The sequence below is a fragment of the Phoenix dactylifera genome, chromosome 2 (assembly GCF_051530095.1).
Source record: "Phoenix dactylifera cultivar Ajwa chromosome 2, Ajwa_hap1_PhDact_Kaust_v1.1, whole genome shotgun sequence".
NCBI lineage: Eukaryota > Viridiplantae > Streptophyta > Magnoliopsida > Arecales > Arecaceae > Phoenix > Phoenix dactylifera.
Genome location: NC_143191.1, coordinates 18,626,634 through 18,649,775, shown reverse-complemented (window position 1 = coordinate 18,649,775; position 23,142 = coordinate 18,626,634). Strand labels below are relative to the sequence as shown.

Sequence of the window (23,142 nt, the reverse complement as noted above, 5' to 3'; positions counted from 1 at the left end):
TGTTCCCTATGTTTCATTTGTGATTATATGTACATATGGGACTCCAAAATGTTGCTGTTCTGTTGTTATACTGGCCCCTTTTTGTTGTCAGTTTTCATCTTAATGAAGTGTTTTTTCTCAAAGTAAATGTTTAACCAAATCGTTCTTTTCATTTTGCTGCTAATTTATTCATACCAAATACGTCAGTCAACCTCATTTTATGTCATAAATGCTACTAATAGTTAATGCCAAAGTTATTATTCATTCCCAATCCTAGGCAATGACTATTCCACCCATTCAAGTGTCAATTGCAATTCCTTTATTTAAGATAATGATAATTCAAAGAAAATATGATTTCGTCTCTTGTTGTACAAACCAAATAGTGGATTGTGTCGAAACCTGGAATTCACATTCCATGCCAACCTTTATTTTGTGAACCAATTGTAGCACAAGTCTTTCAATCAATGGAATCACAACACAAATATGAAGAACTCATAAGTTTGGTTCAACATAACTTCATCTTTTTCCCCCAATGCTAAGAGGTGACAACCATGCATATGATAATAATGTCTTATGGTTACGAACTTTTCAAAATTGCAAAATTTGTATTGTACGAAACCTATTTGCAAAGCCAAAAAAATCAATTGAAAACACAATCTTAATTACCTTTTGCCTTCCTAATTCACTTTGTAACTGAATAGTGACAAAGATCCTACTAAATAAGGAGAAAAAATCTTACCAATTATATAGCCTATAAAACTAGTTAAGATGTAAGAAAATCGAAATAAACAACTAAAACCACCATTGGTTATACTCAAACTAAAAAGGGAAAAGTCAAGTGGTAAAGAGTGCTTCTGCGTCAGATGCCTTATCCTGAAGCTGTGTAACATTGGAATCTGCTTGCTTATTGCAAGTCCACTTTCCACCACACCAATATTTTAACCTAGTTGTACTGGGGATTACCGTTCAATCTTTGATCAATGAAATGTTCCCAAGGTTTGTGTGTGTCATCAAATCATACTGATTTTACCAAGGAAGTTGCTTTTCTCCTAAACCATAAGGCAATTTATTAATGGATAGAATTGCACTAGTTGGTAGACATACACATATTGGAGCAGTTGAGCTTACTGTTTGTTTAGTATTTTATTTTATATAAAGCAATAAAAAGTGGCTTGCTACTCTACACTGTTGCTTGATCCCCATCATCTTGTTGAAAACCATAAAATTGAGCGCCCTCCCCTTCCCTTCTTGTTATATCTGCTTTTTGTAAGCTATTCTTGGTCCTCCATTGATGCCTTGAGGAAACCTTTGCATTATCTTGTGCTTCTAAGCTAGACCTTCAGTATCAATAGATTCAATACCAAGGGTTATTGTAATCAACTTAACACAACTAAAGTGGGCAAATAACAAAGAAATTTTATATTAGACATAGCTTAGTCAATAACCTTTTTTATTCGTAATATTCAATATTTTATTTGTATATGCCAAATCAGGGAATTGATGGTCCTGATATCAGACCATAATCCAATTTCTTTTTAAGGATCATGCAGAACATAAGACAATATTGGGTACCTTTGTGCTCCTCCTGCAATTGGCAATTATCCAAGATAGTGAAGTATAATGTACCACGTGGTATAGAAATACATGAACTAATTGAAAAATTCCTTTGAGGATGGATATGATTTTTCGGAAGCACTTAAAAGGTTTTCCACTTTAGACTGTCCTTGGCATATTTCCTGTCCAATATAACCATACTTTTTTCTCTTTCTTTTTCTGGCCTTCAGGGAGGGGACCTTTTCCTGATCAATCCTAAATCCTTGAGCCAGTATTTTTGTCTGATGATGACTTGCTCATCTAATTATAGTTTTAAGATAATTAACAAAAACTTTTAGCAGAATCTAGTATGTCTGAGATCTCTAGTGCCTTTGGGTGTGTATCTTTTTTTAAAGCGAGCCCAGTATAAAGTGTTCCTTGTTTATCTCAGTTGAGAATTGAATAGAATGTATTCTCTTGTGGAGAAAGACCTCTTTAATGATCAAACATTATTTGTATAGAAGGGGGCATGAAAGCCAATGTAGTCTTGAAGCTACCCAAATTGGCACACTGCATAGAATATTTGGGTATCTCCTACTACTGGGAATGATCTTATTCATAATTGAAACTGTCAGGCTAGCTGTCTTACTAAACTGAGGCGCATGCTCCACGCAAGGTCTCATCCTGTTTTCCCAAAACGTGTTCTCTTGTTAATTTGTACTTCTTATTTGTCATACTATTCTGTTGCATTTGCTTGATCTTCGCAGGTACTGTGCTGGCTAATTTGGTCAGTTGAGGTCAAAGATCTTGGTGAGGAGAAGGGGCTCAAATTGTTTCTTTATGGATGGTGAAAGGGCAAGGAAGATCTTATGATGACTTCAGTGATAATTTTGATGAAAAATTTGAATGATCTTGTTGAGAGTGGTGGTGGCTCTAGTGGCTAAGGATTAAAAAATCATTGCTTGATTTATTAACGTACATTATTTCCTTGAGCCATATTTTAGCATTTTCAATTTTGCTTCAAATGCTAAAAATGCAAACTCTTTGAGTTGGTAAAGTTGCAGGATGCCGGATACAAGTGACCTGGGTGCAATCCTGCCCTCGACCCAATTTTGGCTCGGTTTCTTGTTGTCGTATTACTCAACAAAAAAAATCAGTTACTCTCTTCCAGTGCTTCTGCCGTGTGATCAATAAAAAAAATTATACTTTACATACTCATTTCAATTCCTTTCTTTCTGACCACTTTAGAAGATTTCTTTATAATTAAAAAAAGAGTCATCAAAAAATCTGTCTTAATCTCTTTGATTCCACTGAATTTTCATATATAAATAAGTTTTGCATTCTTCAGCTGTAAATTAATGTTCATATGGAAATCACCATGGTTACGAGAAATTTAGATCATAATGTTTGGTTGGAAAAATCTAATAAGTTCAGTTTTCTAAGCTCTCAACACATTTTTGATGATGATGATGAGGATGATAAGGCTACTTGTAATAATGTATTATAATCTGATATACTTTGGACAAATGCAGCTGTTCCTTTAAATCATGTGTTCATTACTCATCAATTAGATGTTTATATTGCTTTCAATGATTTCTGTCATCTATAATGTGATAGAATTTACAATGTCTGACCTTGTGATTGCCCCTTTTATTTGTTTTATACAGAGTATAATTGTTACTGTAAGTTTACATAATTCTATCATTTGCTGCTAATTGTGATGCATCAATTAATGTCTATTTTTCAGGCAACCCCAGATCATTACTCGATTGGTTTGAAGATACTAAATCAACTTGTATCTGAGATGAATCAGGTTTCTCTTTGTCAAGATTTTCTAATCCTAGCTTGTTTTTCTCCGCATGCGAAAACTTGGCACGACTATCCTTAAAATCTAAAACTCATACTTACGTTCAGAAACTTAATTAGATGACTGCTATACATTTTCTTATCAATGTGAGTTTATCCTGAAATTATTGGCATTGTAAACTCTTTTCTTATGTTTGGTTTACATAGAATATGTGGTTAAATAAAATGCTAGTACATGGCTGTGGTTCTTTTCTCATGTTACATATTCTTGTAAAATGCTAGTACATGGTTGGACACTTCGGAATAATATGCGTCAACATATTCTCATTTGCATCCCTGTGACAGAACACCTGCATAGACTTGAGATGCAAAAGAATATTTGTTGAAGATTTAATGACTTGAAAAAGCACTGCCATTTGAAATTTCATCTTGTTATATGTCCCTGTGTGTAGATTATAATATACCAATAGTTTCTAATTTAAGCTTTAAAGAATACTATATAAGGATTATAATGTACGTTTTGTTTACATAGAATGTATGGTTATGTAAAGAATTGTATATAGAGACGGTCCTTTTCTCCTTGTTGTATCTCCTTGTACAAACTGTTTTTGAATAATCTAAACCATTAATTGGCAACTAAATGATCAACTTAATTTCCTACTTTGTAATCCATCTGGATTATCAGAAATACAAGTCTAATTCAAGTTTTCAAGATTTTAGGCACTATCTTTTCCTTGCATTGATTAAAATAATGACCATTATAATGGTTTTAGAGGTCTACATAACCTTTTATGCGTGTATACTGAGCTTTTAAATAGCAATTGCAACTAAGGGGGTGTTTTGTTATCCATAAGTGAAGGGAATTTAGATCAGAAAAGCCACTTCCATGTGTTTGGTGGAAGTAGTCAACATGGTGGTCAATTTATTCTTTGACTTCCAAAATAAGTGCCTAAGTCATTTTGGTTGGGAGTGGTCCTAAATCACTTTGGGCAACTTACAACCTTCATATTTGACTGCCTATGGTGAACCAAATATGTTTGAAGCAATGTTTGCTGAACCGGTCCGTACTGGCCGGTTCAGCTCGAACCGTACTGCTACCAGCTCCTACTGGTACGGTTCGACTGTACGAAATGGTTTCGACCCAATGGGGCTGGAACTACAGTATTACCGGGCTGGAATCGGCCCATACCGACTGCATACCGGACGGAACCGGACAATTCCATCCGATTCGGCTAGAAACTGGTGCGAACCGACCGGTTTGTACCGGTTCCATTTACTGTGGGCTTTTGGCAGCCCAAAGTCACAGCGCGCGGGCGCATTGTGGCCCTTTTGAATTTTTGTGGCCACAGCTGTGGCCTTTTTGGCCGAAAAAGAGACAAATCTCTCAAAAGTTTGAAAAGAATTACTGAACCGGTTCGGTGCCGGTACGAGCTGGTACCGAACTGGTACCGGCGCCGACCGGTACCGGTACCTGTTTGGTGATCCTTGGCTCTAAGCCATTATCTTATCCTAACAATTGCTACATAGTGAAAGTAATGGCCATTGTTCATGTGAATAAATAATATTTTTCAAAATTTATAACTATGTGCTAGCTGAAAAATAATTATTTGTTTGGTGAACAATGATTTGAGCAAGTAAGGTTGGTTGGGTTGTTGCTTGGATGCAGCGGTAAGGTTGTTCCATTGTAATCTAGGGGTCTTAGGTTGGAAAAATGGAAACAACCTTTTCACATGCGACGTTGAGGCGGCGTTCATCTGACCCTCTCTAGAACTTGCAATGGTAGGAGTTCCTTTTTTTTAAAAGTTGAGCAAGTAACTCAATTACTTTTAATTATTGTTTTTTATGTTTTGTTATGGTGGAAATAAGAAACTATTATAAGTTGTTATTTTGATCCTACAATAAAGGATTCATGGTTGAAGTGCATAAATAATGTTGTTACTTTATTATAGTGGAATTTAGTCCTTTAAGATGAGGTCCATTTCTTGGGTATTTGGTGAGAACTCAATGGACTTGTCTCCTTTCCTTCCCTTCCTTGCTCAAGATCCCATTCTCTCTCTCTCTCTCTCTCTCTCTTAATCTATGTATCCATCTAAATCCCCAAATCATGAGGGCCTCATCACCAAACCATCTTCATTCTTCAACTAGTCCTTTGTCATCTTGGGGCTGAATTCCACCACCTCGTTGGGTTTGCCACTTTGGCTCACTCCTCTTTTGGTGCAACGATGTGACAAATGAAGAGAGAATTGTTTGGAGTTGAGGTTGACACTGGGAGGGGGGAGGGTTGTGAGAGTGAGCGAGAGAGGACTAGAGGGTTCAATTCAAAATTTAAGGGAGAAAGGATGGGAAGGAGAACAAAAAGGGTGTCAAAAATATTTAATTCTGATTTACTATAATTTTGGATGAGGATAACGCATGAGAAAAATGACATTAATTGCTATAAGAGATGGATATAGTAGCCTAAATTGTTTTGGAAACCAACTAAGCTTTTTGGATGGCTAAAATGAGAACATATATGGAGTAAAGTAAGCTGCTTAACTCTTTTTATGAGCTGGATTAGTACTTAGAGTAGATAGATAAGTTCATGCCTAGATTTCTCGAACTTCACATGCCCAAGCCTTTTGGTTTACAATTTTTTGACTATATACGTGGATTTGGTCAATAGAGAGCTAGCCTTGGTGCAACTGTAAGGTTGCTCCATTATGACCTTGATCATGGGTTCAAAACATGGAAACAACTTTTCCGCAAATAGGGATAAGGTTATACATCTGACCCTTCCTATACCTTGTAGTCGAGGGAGCTTTGTACACTGGGACAATCTTTTTTTAGCCTATATTTGTTAAATCTGTTTGGTTAATCATCAAAAAATGTAGTTGTATTTTTTAAATTTTATCCATTCAGTGGGATAGCAATTCCAGAAATGTATTAGTTTTCTAGGCATATAGAGATTGAGTTCAATAATTTTATCAGGGATGTGGAGTTCAAATAGCTAGTTATATTTTCATGTGTGTCTATATATGTGAGTGTGTATCATGTTTTATGGAAAAAACAAGATAATGTGCTATTTTTTGGAATTCATTACATGTCAAGCTTTAGTAACTGACTCTTAAATGATATTATGCTACTTTTAACTTGTTATCTGTAATTAACTGAAGTATATAATATATAATGTAAATAATTTTGTGCTAGCTTCTTCACCATCTTGATTCTTTACTGTGGCAGCCAAACCCTGGATTGCCTCTGACACACCACCGTAGGGTTTCCTGCTCTTTTAGGGATCAGTCATTATTTCAGATATTCCAAATATCTCTGACTTCATTGCGTCAACTGAGGAATGATGGAAACATGCAAGGTTTTGTTCTAGTTTCTATTTATTTGAGATTTTCATACCATGTGTTTTGTTTCCTTATGCATTTAATAGTACTTCTTTAATTTCTCTATTCCATCCTTATGCAGTGTCTAATGTGTTAAGGCAGCTCACTCTTTCTCTTTCACTGAGGTGCTTGTCTTTTGATTTTGTTGGAACTTCATTAGATGAAAGCTCTGAAGAGTTTGGTACTGTTCAGGTATCATGTTACTTCTCTCACATACATTTGAACTCTGAGTTAATAAAACTCATTTCATTCCCTATGTTGCTTTGTCCATGGTTTCTATATATCATCTGATTCTTGCAGATCCCATCTTCCTGGAGACCAGTCTTGCAAGATCCATCCACCCTTCAGATTTTCTTTGATTACTATAAAATTACAGAATCTCCTCTCTCAAAAGAGGTATATGTGTGAAAATCCTATCTCCTACTTGCTTATTCTACAGCTATCATGTCTTACAGTTTAATTCTTGTAATCAGTTTGCTTTGTAATGTAACCTTCACGACCTTCCTCGATAGGCAACTTCTTCTACTAGATTTCTGATGACTTTATGTGCGAAACCCTTTTTAGTGTAGTGTCTTTGATCTACCTATTTTTGGCATTTTTCTTATTAACAACTGTTCATAAAATCTAAGCAGTACTTCCTCTTGATGTGCATGATGCGAATCTGCATGATGAGAATCTTAGGCATATGTGCTGTATCAGCATCTAATATAGTTCCTGAGTTTCATTATTTTGAATTGTACTCAGGCAGTCACTATTTGCTGCAACTTGTTTGCTAACCTCTTCCATTTTTAAGTTACTATTAACATAATAGCGATTGACTTGATATGTTTTCTATCTCTTGGCTTTTCTCTATAACAAGATCTCCTTAATCATCTCCGTTAAGGCAAATTTCCACAGGTTTCCAAGTTTTTTTATTTGACTCCTTTCTTTTCTAAATAATTTTAAAGTAGAATGATTAAGCTAGAATGCAAGCCCATTGATTTAGCATGATTCATGGTTTCGAAGAATCCAAGCCCATTGAAATTTCTTAGTACATGGTTGTCTTAGGATTCATATATGAATCATGGTTGCTGGTATGCTTCTTTGATGAGTATTTCCTGCTATGAATTTTTATTTATTTTTTTCCATAAATTAGTCAAGCTTTACAACTTATGACTGCTCATTCATTGGTAAGAAGCCTCCCCAACAATGTTTTTCTAATTTCTAGTCATTTTGATTGTTTTAGATGATGATCAGTGGTCTAGCTGGTCTGTCATATGATTTACACTGATCGGATTCATCGTCATATGCTCCTAATAAGATTCTATTTTGATTGAAGATAATTGCTCTTCAATCTAGGATGAGTGCAAGGGTTAACATTTTTAAACCAAGATTCTAGACTTGGTAGGTCTCTTCAGGTGGGGAAAAAAACAGATTGGGATAACATGCATTGTAGTTCTATAAGCATTATGTTATAGTGCTTCAAGGGTTTATAGACCATCGAATTGGTTTAGTCTCTGTTCAGTATGGTACCAGAACATGCTCATACCAACTCTTCAAATGGTTTGGTATCTCGAAACCATACCAGAATTCTATTTTTTTGTCATTTTTCATTTTTTTGTCTTAAACAAATTCAATGAATATTGATATGTTTCATGGTCCTTAAACATGGTCGAGCCTCCCTCCTTCCCTTCCTTTCTCCTCTCCCTCCCACTCTCTTTTCTTACGTTCATTCTCTAATTCAGCTTGAGACACAAGTAAATGAAGACCGGAGGAAAGTCAGTGTGGCCCAACCCATACTGCTCTCACTCTCTTTTTTTTTGGGGGGGGGGGGGGGGGAACAAAGGGACCCCATTGGGTCCTGCTTGGTACTGACCAAAGTGGCCTTGGTACCTGTTTGTCTTGACTAGTTTTGAGTGAGATAAGCGGGATGTCTTGACTCATGAATGAACTGGTTCCTGCACCTGTCATATTTTCTGTTCTTTTTGTGGAATGGTAAGGTACTGCCAGGACTGACTGCCACTGATACTTTAAACCTCGAATGGTTCGATTGAAATCAAGAGTTGAGTAGATCATCTCTTATTTTTTGTGGCTTACTAATTTCATTTTTCTTACCTCCAACTCTATTGATGGGAATGCATATCCTCCTAATAGGTCATGAAGATGATTTGTAACAATGCTCTCATATGAAAAATACCTTGATCATTCTTACTCTACTATTATATGAAGAATGGTAGTTCCTAGGAAAAGATGCTCAATTTGAAAATGAATAAGAAGCTATTTCATTTTCTTTAACACCACGGAATTAGGTCCACTTATGTTCATGTATGTTTGCTAGTAGTCAACAGCCTTTTCATTTTGCCTTGTGTAAATTTGGGTAGGTAATATGTAACTGGCAAAAATTTCAACTTATAAGGTACAACTAGCTTGAACATCATAGATACTTTAAGCTTTTACTAGCCCATATTCTATCCATATAATATATTTCTTCTACAAAGCTAAGATGGTAGTATGTCTAAAATGTTGTGTGTTCTTTTGGCCGAGCTAACATTGTTATTAGTTAATTTTGATGTTAAAATTTCAATGTGGCCTATTGAACTGGAATAATTGTCTAAGTAAGTGCTTGGGTGTTCTAACTGTGTCTTCTTATGCTCACATGAAATCAACCCTTTTACTTGAAGATGGCTGTGCATTCGTGCTCAAGTTTAAATGCTTGACTTGGTTAATTTGTGCCTAAATCCTAGATTCATATCCATTGTTGATCTCAAGGTTTTAACTGCTGCAAGCCAATGCTGTACTGACTTAGCTCTGCAGAGTACCTGCCATGCCAGTTCTTAGCAAATGCTGACTTGCTGGTAAGGCACTGTCATTGTACATGATATCTGTGCCCATTTGCATGGAGTAAGCTTTAGTCCTACGTTCTATTTGGTTTCTATAGGGTTGGATTTAATTCTGGCAGACTCTAATTATTTTATGTCTAGATTAAGGAATAGAAGCTTAGGGTTGCCCATAATGGATATTATTTGAATTGAGTTAAAATTATTTGAATTTAGGTAACCTATTTGCAGATTTAGCTAATTTAGGGAACATGTTTAAATTAATTAGGAGCAAAAGATAGTTATGCAGCTTCTTCCGGGCGGCCATAGATTGATATTGACAAGCAAGTGAGCAACTTTATTGTTGATTACCAGACATTTTTTTCTTGCTTTTTAAAACAAACAGTTCCTTTTGCTTTAGAAATTATTATTTTTGTACCTTGTGCTGCTTTAAAAGTTTGCAGTTGTTAGAACAATCGGCAGCTGTTTGCTATCAAAAAGCTGCAACATTTATCTGTTTCAGTCCTGCTTTTTTTTCCTTTCTCTAGCTTCCCTTATATCTTTGCTTGTATGGTAACTGTTAGTATGTTATTAATTCATTGATTTGTTATTTTTAGATAAATTTGGAATGCTAACATCACTCCGTATGTTATCTTAGAGTCAATCCTATTTCACATTTTGTTTCTATTATGTGTTCTTTTGAATATTTATCTGTTTATCTGTTTATCTGCAATATTTATCTGTTCAGTCTTGCTTTTCCTTTCTGGCTTCTCTTATAATTCTTTGCTTGTTCTTTGCTGGCGTTATAACTACTAGTATGTTGTTAATTTATGATTCATTCTTTTAAGATAATTTTGGAATGTTAATATCACTCCATAGCTTATGTTATCTTAGAGTCCGTTGATTGCACTTGCTGTTCCTTTTTGTGCTCTTTTGAATGTTTTTGATCATTGTCCAGGTCATTACTTTGTTTAATTTTTGAATGTCTCTATGCCTCTTCTTCTCTTGCCTATTTACTATTCTTAACTGGCTTCTCTTACTGACTTCCCAATTTTCCTGGTGCCCCTCTTTGTTATTTTTCAGTCTTTGGAATGTTTAGTAAGGCTTGCATCTGTAAGGCGGTCCTTATTCACAGATGATCCTGCACGTTCACAGTTTCTGGCTCATCTTATGACAGGCACCAAAGAAATACTTCAAACAGGCCAAGGTTCATGTTCCAGAGCACTGCCATTTTCATCGATACTTGAGTACATTAATTTTGTTTGTTTTTGTAAGAGATTTTCTCTTTTCTCTAAATTGAACTTATCTTGTCCCTACGGATCCGAGTCCAACAATTGCTAATAAGTAGCTGATTATTGACTGATGTCGAACAACAAAAAGATTAAGATACACATATACTCAATTTTAGATATGTAGCCCGTAGATATCTCTTGCCAGATTGTTGCTTCATAAAAGAATATAGAGTTGGAAAAGTTAAAAGAGTAAAAAATATACGACCAAAAGTTGAAAGTAGATGTGATCAGATAACTTTTCATGAATCTTGTGCAAACCATTAACAATACCATGGTATGCTGAACTGGCTCGTACTGGCCGGTTCAAGGCGTACCCAACTGGTCTAGTTCGGCGTTGAAAATCGGTACCGGCCCGTACCGGTTCCATACCGGTCTCGTACCGCTAGGCTATTTTTTTTGGCTTTTAGATGCATGAACAGTGGTACCGGTTTGGTACCCGTCCGAACCGGTCCGATGGCCGACCGGTATGCCTATCGGTACCGGTTCGGTGATTCTTGAACAATACACATAAAAATCATGGGGTGTTACATGAACCTTTAGCATATATGCAAGGATGGCTTTGAAAAGAGTTAAAGTTCTGTGTAATTTTCAGGAGCATAAGGTATAAACATACAATGTAAAATAATGAAAATGGGTATATCTGTTTGTGATTGAATAGCATAACATTGGATTATGAGTTGATAAAAGAGCATACTGGACTTTATTGTGGGTTTTAGGGACCAGTCCTGGTTCTGATTCTGTTTATAAGGTTAGACATATTGTTAAGAGAGAAGTTACTAAAGATGACAACTATCTCTACTTGAATTTAAGGCTATTGCCCATGTCAAAAACTACTCACATATTTATGTTGGAGATAACATCATCCAATAATTTGTGAGCACTACTTAATAATAAATCAAACTTGTTTGGTACTGGTGTTTACTGGACTGATTTGATGCTACTCCATGAGCTTGTATGTGGCGACATTGGTCAGAGAATTTACGACTGTTTTAAAATGCGGTGCATAAGTCACATATGCAGCTGGATATATGCTGAGCAGTTCCTTGACCAAACCACGTTGCCTATAAGCAGTTGCGATATGTCATCATTCCACACATGGGCTGAGGAGACAATCCACTTAGCACCATGCTGTCGCATTTGTGGTTCAATTAGCATTTTATAGCTGTATATGCAGTCTACTTGGCATTACAAGGCCAAATATGTGGCCCACTCTTCTGTGGGCCTATTCGTATAGAGCATTGTCAAACTAATGGTTATGTTGGATTTAGGTTACAATTATGCTATAGCTATTGCTATTAATGTTAAGTACTGAGTAATAGGTACCTATTGTCTGTTTCTACTGTCATCAATATTGATATTATTTAAATCCTAAAGAATATTACTATCAGTTTGTTTTTTTTACTCCACACAATATATTTTGTTTGGTTTATAGAGTTAAAGAAGCCTTTTTTTGGACGAGAGAGGAGGGTCAAAGTTACCCACCCCCAATTTCATTAAGCATATGAAATCAGGACATAAAGGAGAAAAAATACAAAGAAGAGAAAAAAGAGCAAAGCTTTATACATAAAGCAAAAGATCATAGGGAGTAGAGGAGGTAGAGTAGGAGCAGCGAAACTGGAACTGATCATCATGGCAAAAGGCTTAGATTAAGAGCTGTCTGACATCAGATTTTCTGCAGTTTCTTTGTTTGTGTTGGAGATGTCGAATTAATGCAAAGAGAGGTAGTAGATGTAGTGATGTCTCCAGCTGTTGACCTCTTGTTGTTGAAGACCCTCTGGTTCCTTTCTTTGCAGAGATGGCATAAACAGCAAAGAGAAATTTATCCAACCAAACAGATATGTTCAAAAGGTGGTGAAAGCAGCCAGTCTTCGGAGAAGGATTTAGATTGTTTTTCTATAGTTAAAGTACTAACTGCATATGCATCTGAATATGCAACTTGCGTGCTACATATGTGCTATGTGGTCCTTGACCGCCCACATACCATAGCTGTTTTCTAAAGCACTGGACTGTGTTATAGGACTGAAAGCTCGTTGAACTGGTGATATGGTACAGCTTAGGGGGATGGGAAAACATAGGATAAGGAGATTGAAGGTGCTAAGACTAAATCTGTTGATGACTGGAACTTCCATACGGACCTGGTTATTTTTTCCGAAGTCGGAGGTTGGCCGATCAGTGTTTAATCTTGGTATCAGGGATCTGCATTTTAATTGGTGAACTAGGTCTAAAATTAAAGTAATAGGCAATCTTCGAAATTGCTGATATGTATGAAAGCGAGCAATATTTGTGGGTTAAACCTCATGATTCCGGGAAACTAACATTAAAATAGTAATGCAAAACGATAAATGACTAAACAAGGGCTTTAATTTAGGATTATTTTATTCTTCTGAAATCAGGAGGATCCAGGGAAGCCAATTTTTCAAGCATTGATTTTAAAGCACAAAAAAATAAAGGTTACAGAAAAATCAGAGAAGAAGATATAGATATAAACCTAGTGTTACGAGATTGAAGTGAAACTAGGCATCACACCTAGCGGTAACGGGATCGACACCTCTTTCATGGAATTGAACTACAAGAGACAAGTGGACAAAATTTATTTATTATTTAATTCTGAAAATCCAACTAGACAGAAATAAAGTTTGTCATGTTATAAGCTTAGAGGATCAGTGTTTATGCAAAAGGAAAATAACACAAAATAAAATTAGTGAGTGGCTGTTACCTTATGAGGACAGCTGCTTATGGGCCTCGCAGAGCAGCTGGCACTTATTAATTTTAGTCCTTTCTGCATAAGAAGGGAAGTTTGAAAAATGATATAAGCATGATAGTGTCTTTCTTATTAGGACTGTTGGCAGAATGTGAAGTCTCCTTATTGCTGGATTCTGTCCTTTAGTATCTTTAACTGATGATCAACAAAAGACTTTCTTTTGCTTGTTGATCCCTTTTGCAGCTTTTCTAGTTAGCAGGTTAATGCCTTAAATGTTTTACTGATCTCCATCTTCTGATTAGATTTTAAATTAAGCTGAATTCTCTTTTAGCCTGCTCTTTTTGAATTTGTATGAGAGAGAATAGTTTCAGTTGGCTGGTTTTGCTTGTGGGGCCCAAAATATGTGCCTGCCTTTTCTCTTCTTTCTGGTTCGTATCTGTGACTTCTTTAGGAAGGAAGTTTTTAAGAGGAAGTAAACCCTTGGAGGATTTCAAATTGCTGAAATTTTTGATTGAAACACCAGTAGCATCTCCCCCTTTGTCTTGGCCATCCATGTGGAGATTTCAGAACTGCATCCATTCTTAATTAGAAACTCTGCTCTGAAATGAATGATCTCTTCATGTAAATCATTGAGGATTTCATCGTTTTCAGGATTTCAATGATCCGATTGTTGGATAATGAATACTTTCCCACAACAAAACTTTTATTCTCTATCGGCTGGCTTGTATATTGGTGTACCAGCCATTTTGACCCAATGGTCAATATGGTTTGGTTAAGGCTAAGTAATTATTGAGGTTGACCTTCAAATGAAAAAGATTAAAATTGATAAGAAAAGAAATGAAGATCAGAAGAATCAAAAAATCAGCAAGGCTTTCTAACATTAGTTATGCGGTATATATGCTTTTTTCTCTGTTGTAATTATGTCTTAATTTATTGTGCTATCTACGACATGGTCATTCTATAAGTTTACAGGCACTTACAACTATAATATTCTACGGTAGGTTGATATGAGATAGTATGCTTTAATTTTGCATTTTAAAATAGGCGCAGGCTTATAAAATATGGTGAGCACCAAAAATGTAAATACATCAGTAGAAAGGTTTTAAATCTTGTTGTATCCCTGTACCATATACATACTGGTCTGGCTCAAAAAGTGGCACACCTCTGTATTGACTCATGGTTTACTGAACTGGATGAAACCCATGTTAATATAGATAGATGCAGTGCATAATATGGGGTTGATATGGTTTGTTATGGTCGTGAACATGGTTCATCGTCATCTTGTAATGGGGGTATAGTACTTTTACCGGTACTGAACTGAGACTCGATACAGAAAGAGTGCCGAGTCTTAGTACGATGAACGACCCCCATATTGGGCGTACCGACACTATTCCAGTATGATACCCGTACAGATTCCAGTATCGAGATAACGAACCTTGGCCAGGAATATTGTTAAACATAGATGATAAATGTTGGTGGCAATTAACTTGGAGTGTGATCTTGATACTCCCAATTTCACATAGATATATAGCCTTCTCATTGAATCCATGCTATGATTTGAAGATTGAAGGAATTGTACGTCTTTGGTTAATTAAATCTGATTTCTTCCTATTCCAACATGTCTTCCACTAAAGATGTCCGTAAAGTTCTGGAGATCCTCTTGGTAAACTAAATTGTTAAGTATGAAACATTTTTAGCTTCTTGAGGGTTTTGCATCCTACTCGTAGCTACATGTTGTAGATGAATGTGCACATTCTTTCATAGATTTTGGTTGCTGTTTGCTGGAACACAAACCTTTAGAAAGATTGGACTTGGATTCTCACTCTATAATCTTCTGATCTTTTCTTGTCATGTTGCTCAAATCTTACAACTAATGTTTTAATTGTACCTATTATGTGCTGCAGTATCCTCAAAATAGTTTCACATATCTACCTCTGTTATGTAGTTTCACTCTTAATCCATTTAAAAAGTGATGCAAAATTTATTTTTGTTCACCACTTTTTAAAACATGTCTCATGAAAATAATAGTTAACTAATAAATAATATGTTCTCAAAATTATTTTTTTAGGTCTTGCTGATCATGATAACTACCATGAATTTTGTCTCCTCCTGGGACGTTTCAAAGTTAACTATCAGGTAAACCATTGTGCCTTTTTGCCTGATTAACTTTCTGATAATTGTACAGTTCCTCAAGCATCAGTTGACTGATCATGTACAAGTTTATGAAGATGCAAATGCATGACTGATCAGGTGATGTCCAAGAATGTAGTAGAACTGGCTGCCTCATTGACCTTTCTACTGGTTTCCATTTTTTCTTCAAAATATCAATTATATAATTATGTGTATATTATATAGTATAACAATTGTATAATTTTATATGTTATATATAATGTAGATATACATACATATTTACATGCTTACATACATATATACATCCATACATAGATACATTCATTTACAAATGTATGTAGAGACAAACTGCATATAAAAGTATATGTACATGCATATACATACATACATGCACACACATATATCCTCATAGCCATGCATGTGTGTGCTGTATGCCTGTGTGTGTATCTCACAACTGAAAATGAGATTTTATGTGCATGGTTTTTAACAAGTGAAATGTGATTATAGTTAATTCTTCATCAGTTTCTGACCATTTGTAACTATTTCTCCCTTGTATTGGAATGACATCACGATTTCATTAAAATTTCGTGCAATACATGTAATTCTAGAACTGCTGCAATGGATATTGTAGACAATGTTTCCAAATAGCAATGAACTACTTATCTTAACCAGCAAAAACCTACTATTTTGTAAACTTCCTTTGTCAAAAGGTTTCCTCAGAGTTATGGTGCAGTATGTTTTTTATTCTGCTGTAGGCCTGTAATCATACATTACAAATTAGGTATTTGTGTTTCCACTTTTATAGTTTTTGGATGTAACTATCCCAAATTCATTCTGTTCCTTTTAATGTGAACTGTGATAATTGGTGATGCGTTTCCCAATTTTTTACATAAAAAAGAAGAACCATGATCACTGTGGCTGAAAAGCTCCTCATTGTTTAACTATTTAATCCTGTAGGCCGCTTTTAAGGAAATTGAATTTGGAAGGCCGATTGCCTTTAATATCTTTTGGTATTCAAGTTACTTTCGTTAGTATCACAGTATCACTGATTTGTACTTTTTTTTGTGAAAATTTTGTAGACTCTTCTTTTGTTAATTGGAGAGGCTTGTCTTAATATTGGACTTCGCCTGTAATATATATTGATGGTAGATAGACTAGCTCCAAGTAGTTTGAATATGCTGTTTATCTGTGCAATATATTCCAGAAAATGAATATGGAATTGAATTGTACAAGTAACCAAAGTTAACTTAAAAATAAAAAAAAGGTAGGTACTAGGTAGAAGTATATTACTTTTTCATGTATCTTTAGCCTTCACTCAAACAGTTATCATCTCGCTTAATTAATTAATTTATTTATTGTTGTAAATTTCTAGTCCTTTTGGTAATTAATCAGGGTAGAAATGTTTACCTGCCAACTATGCCAAGTCGCCAGCCAATGGCTTGAGCTAGAATGTCAGTACTATCACCTTTTATGGGAGGTTTGATTGACGACCAACCATAACAAATCTGCTTAATTCTTCAAGAGAACTTTCAACTCCTAGCCAACTTCCAGTTCTGCTTGATTACAAAGCCATCTTGATAGGAAGATGGCTGTCATCATTATCATTGTGATTGTCGGGTAACATGATGATGATGTGGACTAAGCTTACCCTTCGACAAAATAGCTTGATTTGTACGTGGTATTTATTACAAAATTATCGTACTCATATTTGACCGATTAACTAAACTCTATGGACTCTGCTTATTTGGAATTTGTTTTATCTTTGTTTGCATGCATTTGATTTCAATGTTTTCTTTCCATGCTTTTGCTTAGTTTATATCAAGTTTCTTCTACTGTGCTCATGTTTATATAGATTTTTTTTGATTTTCTTTTTGAAGCATCGGGATTTGGTGTTAAGCATGCACAAGTAATAATTATTTTCAGAGCATGTTTGGATATTCCTGTAGGCAAGGACTCAAGTCCCAGCAGGATGTCCTGTGGGTTGTCAAGACGGATACTATCCTGAGTGTCGGGATAGGACCATCCCGCCATTGTCCTAGTGATCAGCCCGTCTTGGGACATTCCCTATCCTAAGTGTCGGGATGGGGCATGATGGTGGTGCATACCGTTCCATGGGAAAACAAGGATAGTCCCATCCCATGGGATTCAAAACCTTTACTATAGGGATATCCTGCAGGAATCCGGCCTGTTTCCCTGCTAGCCCATATTTTTTAAGGGCCTGCCAAATTCTCAGCCCAAATCCCAGCTTGTGGGCATGTTGGTCTATAGAAAAAGACTCATGGAGATATTTTTTCTCTTCCCATAGGATTTGGGCTGGGGAGTGTGATATGGGCTATAGTCAAATAGGCTTTCCAATCCACGAATCTAGCAAGAAATTCAGCCCAATCTTATTTGATTAGCCAAATAGGACCTTAATGCTTAAATCCTAGAAGCAGGTAATGGTACATCATTGTGCTGAACGCATTCCTGACTCCTGTCCTAGCTCCCTCTGTTGCTCCCATTCTAGGGCACGTTAAACTGAAAACAGAACATTTATTTTATCGTGCACTCTGAAACACATTCCTGTTCCTTGCTACAAAGATACAAATGATGGTTCTCTCACCATTTTCTTTACATTTGTATGATAATCATTTAAAGAATATCTCTAGAGTTCTGTTTAGCATCCAAGATTATTTGTCTGAGATGAACATCATGCAATTTTGTTAAGTATCTTTTTCTTGCCAACTTGGAGTGACGGTCTTTTTTACAGGATTGGTGGGGACTTTGAGCTAAGTGATGATGGAGTATTATAGATTTATTGTATGGAATGGAATTATATACAGGCATATTTTAAATAGACTGGGTGATTATTTACTAATTTGGTCTTGCTAGTTCAACTGATGCATATAATTTAAACATGTGTTCTGCCCATGGACAAAGTACTGACTTAGGAAAGTAATCTTGCTGCAATTCTTAAGGCTTTTGAAGGCAGGAAGTTTGGCACCTGCTTCATATTTGTTTGAGTTTGAGCTTCATAACAATTTGTGTGGAGATTCATTTATGGGTATTTAAGTGGAAATTCTCCAAACTAGGAATCACCTGTATTTGTACATACTGCTGTATATAGATATCTTTAAGGCCCTTACTAAAAATTAAAACCTGATCTCTACTTCTATCTTCTTCATTTTTTTTTTTGGGTAAACGAACTTTCTTCATTATTTATTGCATCTGAGATGCTGCAAGTGTCCAAATCATGACTGCCGTGGCGTCCTCTTTTGTGGTCCTTGGTCTTTTAATTGCTCAAAATGTTGCTGCTTCTAAGCAATGAAAGTTGGAATTTGCTTACATGGAAAGCTCTTGGAACATTATAAGTATAGATCTGGTGCACCATCAATAATTAATGAGAATGACGCTAAACATTTTACAAAAAAAAAAGCGAGCAAGTTTAAGTTGCATTCTTCTTGCCTTTCCAGTCAGATGTTACTGTGAAACTGTCTGGACTGATGTAACCTCCAATTAATCAAATATCAAAACTACAGATAGTCTGCTTACTGTTTCTTGAAGTGTCTCATCCTGGATTTGTACTTTGGTGGCTTACTTTGCTGGGGAAGAGGGTAAGACATTATCAAACATTGTGTGAGCATATTTCACTTTGTTTGTCTTTGTTTCAGTGAGAATTTGTTGTAAAAGTAAATTATCAATCTGTATGGACCCTCTTAGGTTTGAGTTGTGTTCTGAATGATCTCAATATGTTCATTATTGTGCTCAATGAAATGTCTCTTAACAGTATCTTTTAAATCAGATTACACATGTTTTCTGCATGTGTCTTATTCTGTTACATCGGTAGATATAGTTTTCCTATTGAAGATTTGACTTAATCTAATGGGATATGTAAATGCCTAAATGTGTTCTAGTTGGATGACTTATAACATTTGCACTAATTGATGGCAAAGATGGGAACATATGTTCTATGCGTTAACTGCTCGTTAATTGTTTCATATGTTGAATTGCATGCTTCAGTTATCTGAGCTTTTGAACGTGGAGATCTATGGCGACTGGATACGTTTAGTAGCAGAATTCACTACAAAATCATTGCAGTCATGGCAGGTTTGTTTGGAATCCTGCACTCTGTTCATTTTTTTTAGTGGAATCAAATGTTGACAGTTTCTTTTTTGCCTATTTGCTAGTGGGCTAGCAGTAGTGTGTACTACCTTCTTGGGCTTTGGTCCAGGTTGGTGACATCTGTGCCTTATTTGAAGGGTGACACACCAAGTCTGCTAGATGAAACTGTGCCTAAAATCACTGAGGCCTTTATCACCTCTAGATTCAGTTCTGTTCAGGTAGAAGTTTTTCTTCTAGATTCTTTTTTTCTTGCAAAAAGGTCTGCCTATACTGACTATCTCCATATCAGGCTGGTTTTCCAGATGACCTCTCAGAGAATCCATTGGACAATGTCGAACTTCTTCAGGATCAGCTGGAGTGCTTTCCTTACCTGTGTAGATTCCAGGTAGGCATCTGTTCAATTTTTGTGCTTTTCTAGCTTCTTCAATATATATTTGGCTTCCCTGGTCTGTGGATAAAATTAATGTTTATTCTGTCATGTTAGCTTTGCAACACGAACAAAGTTGGTCTTCAAGTTTACATTTGTCATTATTAATGTGTTACTTTAACCTTGAATTGCAGTATGAAAGCAGTAGTTTATACATTATAAAGATTATGGAACCTATTCTGCAGGCTTATACGGTATGTTTTTGTAAATTTGAATGCCATTAATATTTTGATTTAGTTGGATTTATTAGAGGAAGGTCAGAGTTTTTCCTCGCTCCTTCATGAGGAACTATAGCATTTCTGATGTTTGCAGGAAAGAGCAAGATCACCAGTTCCTGGAGACGTCAATGAACTTTCTGTGATTGAAGGGCAGCTTGCATGGATAGTCCATATTATTGCTGCTATTCTCAAGATTAAACAGACTACCGTCTGTAGGTATGTCAATGCTTTTTGTGTTGGCTCTCTAAATAATGTTTAAAGTGGAAGAAGCCATGTTAAGTTTAAAGTGGAAAGAGTAATGCTATCTTTTCTCACCTTTTCTGTTTCAGTACGGAGTCACAGGAATTAATAGATGCCGAACTTGCAGCACATGTTTTACAGTTGATAAATATCACAGACAGTGGCTTGCATTCTCAGGTAAAGAAGTGGGAGTGGGTTTCTCTGCCATCCAGAATTTGTGATGAGCTATAAACTTTAGCATGGACTAATAATTTTATTCTCATCATTCATTCAGACTTTTGTATATGCATCTGGTTATTTACTGTTTTGTTTCTTTGGTAGTAAGTACATGTACAAACATGACATGAACACCATGACAATTGGAGTTGGAGAATGTAATTTGAATGTTTGAAAAATGAAGAAAAATGATTTGATATTCATTCGGGTCTCTAGTTGGTTGGCCAGATATGCTTCCAGAAGGGAATTAGACAAGGGAAATTATCATAATCTGTATTTTAGCTTGACTGTCCTTTACACTCTCATCTGATTATATATATATTATAATCTGAAACATCTTCTTGGTTTACTTGCAAATTCTTGCAAAAAATTTCTCTTGTACCATTTATGTTGGCTTATGTCTAGCTTGTGATTTGCATCTGATACTGGTACCAATGACAAGACAATCAATTCCTATGCTTAAGTTATTAATATCTTTATGGATGATGACAATTTAGATATTTTTTCTTAGTTTTCCTTTTTTGTTCTGGTTAAAAATTTGGCAGTGATGTCCAGTTTGTGTTCTGGTGGCTCATTCTCAGGCTAAAGCTGGAGTTGGGTATAATATTGGTAGGATCAGGCTTGGTTCAGCCCTTAACCGGACCCAACATCTCCAAATTACACTCGACTGGATTTGCTACTATGTTCCATGCTGGTGCTGGATAAAGACGTAATATTATGTGACACTTTTTTTGTGAGAGAAAGTATTGAAGACGCACCTGCAGTTCCCTCACTATAATTGCCCACATCCAAATGGTCCAATGCACTTCGGATGTACCCCTCGAGACTTGTACCTAGAACCTCTGGTTCAAGGTATGCCGTATCATACCTAATTGGACCGTACAGGGGCGTACTATATCGTACCAGTTTGGTACCGTACCGGTTCGGTACCAGTACATGATATGGGGCGTGTACCGACACTTGGTACATCGAACCGGCTATTGGGTGTATTGACACAGTAACATGGTGGCACTGGTACGGAGACCGGCACCAAGATGGCATACCTTGCTTTAGTTGCTAGGCAAAGGGGTGTGACCATTAGGGTCGGCACTAGTTCATGATATTATATTATATTATAATATAGTTATTATAAACATCCATTATTAGATACTTAGATCCATATCTGATGGACTTGTCTTCAAATCTGGATGGTGGCATTCCCTCCATGTTTCAGATGAAAGATAGAGAGATTAATGTTTATATGAATTTATAAATTTGTACACTACAACTCTATATAACCATTAATGAAACTTGATGTTTGTGTCAGCTTAAAAGATTTGGATTAAGGTTGACAATCTGTTGATTAGTCAATTTATAAGATTTGATTTGGTTAACCAGTTGGATTCGAACCACCCTTATTGTGGTCCAAACCTGATTTCTTTCCCTCACTTTTACTTTGTGAACTGATGCTTTGATTAACTGTTGTTAGTAGAAGTAGAGATAGTATTCTTTGGTTATTTTTGTGAGGGTGAAATTCCTTTTTGATCCTACATTTTTGCTGCATTTTGTCTTGTTATAACATTTTGCTTTTTAAAAGGAAAGTAGATATTGTTTGCTCATCATGTCTGATTCATACAACATTTAGATACTATTCACTTTGTGTAATAGTATCTAAATGTTGGATGTGTTTGTACATCCCTCTTCATTTCCACAGGGACATTGTCCTTCATATAAGTAATTTTTTAAATCCCTTGTCTCAGGAAAGTATGTATTTTAGGTTCTCCTCCTGTTATCCTTCTTCTTCTTCATCTTTTTTTTTTTGATGTATCTCAGTACCGTTTTCTTACGAGTGCCGTCAGAGGTCTTTGCTGCATATGTTATGCTATTTCAGTGTATGCTGTACCACTTAATCCTTGATTAGTATAATTCCTATCGGTGTATTTCACCATTAAATTCTAAGTCAGTTAATGTTATGCCTGTTTCTGACCTTATTTGTGAGTGTATAAGCAATTCTTTTTTGTTTTTCTCAGAGATATGGTGAGATAAGCAAGCAAAGACTTGATCGTGCCATTATCACCTTTTTTCAGAATTTTCGAAAGTCATATGTTGGTGATCAAGCTGTGCATTCATCCAAGGTAAGGGCATTCCAATGTTCAAGTTTGTATTATTAGATTTATTTTTATGTAATTTTGATTCCTTTCCGTTTTGTTACAGCAGTTATATTCAAGATTATCAGAGCTTCTTGGTCTCAATGATCATTTGGTCCTGCTTAATGTTATTGTTGGGAAAATTGCTACAAATCTTAAGCGCTATCCAGAGGTGAATGTTCAAGTGTTCTTCTGTATCAATTTCTT

At 35.8% G+C, this 23,142-nt stretch overlaps 1 protein-coding gene across 17 annotated transcripts in view; it reads left to right on the top strand.

Annotated features, from left to right (window-relative positions):
- LOC103696370 (ARM repeat superfamily protein) overlaps positions 1-23,142 on the top strand; it is a 49,215-nt gene that overhangs the window by 5,847 nt on the left and 20,226 nt on the right. For 8 of the 17 annotated variants that reach the window (XR_015975171.2, XR_015975172.2, XM_088715514.2 and 5 more), the window contains 14 exons: positions 3,260-3,325; positions 6,538-6,667; positions 6,772-6,881; positions 6,990-7,085; positions 10,568-10,691; positions 15,546-15,613; positions 19,607-19,693; positions 19,774-19,926; positions 19,998-20,093; positions 20,270-20,329; positions 20,448-20,569; positions 20,683-20,770; positions 22,819-22,923; positions 23,003-23,107. Coding sequence is in view for 15 of the 17 variants with exons in the window: in XM_088715514.2 (XP_088571640.2) it covers positions 3,260-3,325; positions 6,538-6,667; positions 6,772-6,881; positions 6,990-7,085; positions 10,568-10,691; positions 15,546-15,613; positions 19,607-19,693; positions 19,774-19,926; positions 19,998-20,093; positions 20,270-20,329; positions 20,448-20,569; positions 20,683-20,770; positions 22,819-22,923; positions 23,003-23,107 (1,410 nt within the window). In the remaining 2 variants the exon portion in view is untranslated. Of the gene's footprint in view, positions 1-2,033; positions 2,189-2,279; positions 3,326-6,537; positions 6,668-6,771; positions 6,882-6,989; positions 7,086-10,567; positions 10,692-15,545; positions 15,614-19,606; positions 19,694-19,773; positions 19,927-19,997; positions 20,094-20,269; positions 20,330-20,447; positions 20,570-20,682; positions 20,771-22,818; positions 22,924-23,002; positions 23,108-23,142 lie in introns of those variants that run through there. The other 9 variants (XM_088715520.2, XM_088715516.2, XM_088715517.2 and 6 more) reach the window with 3 other exon arrangements.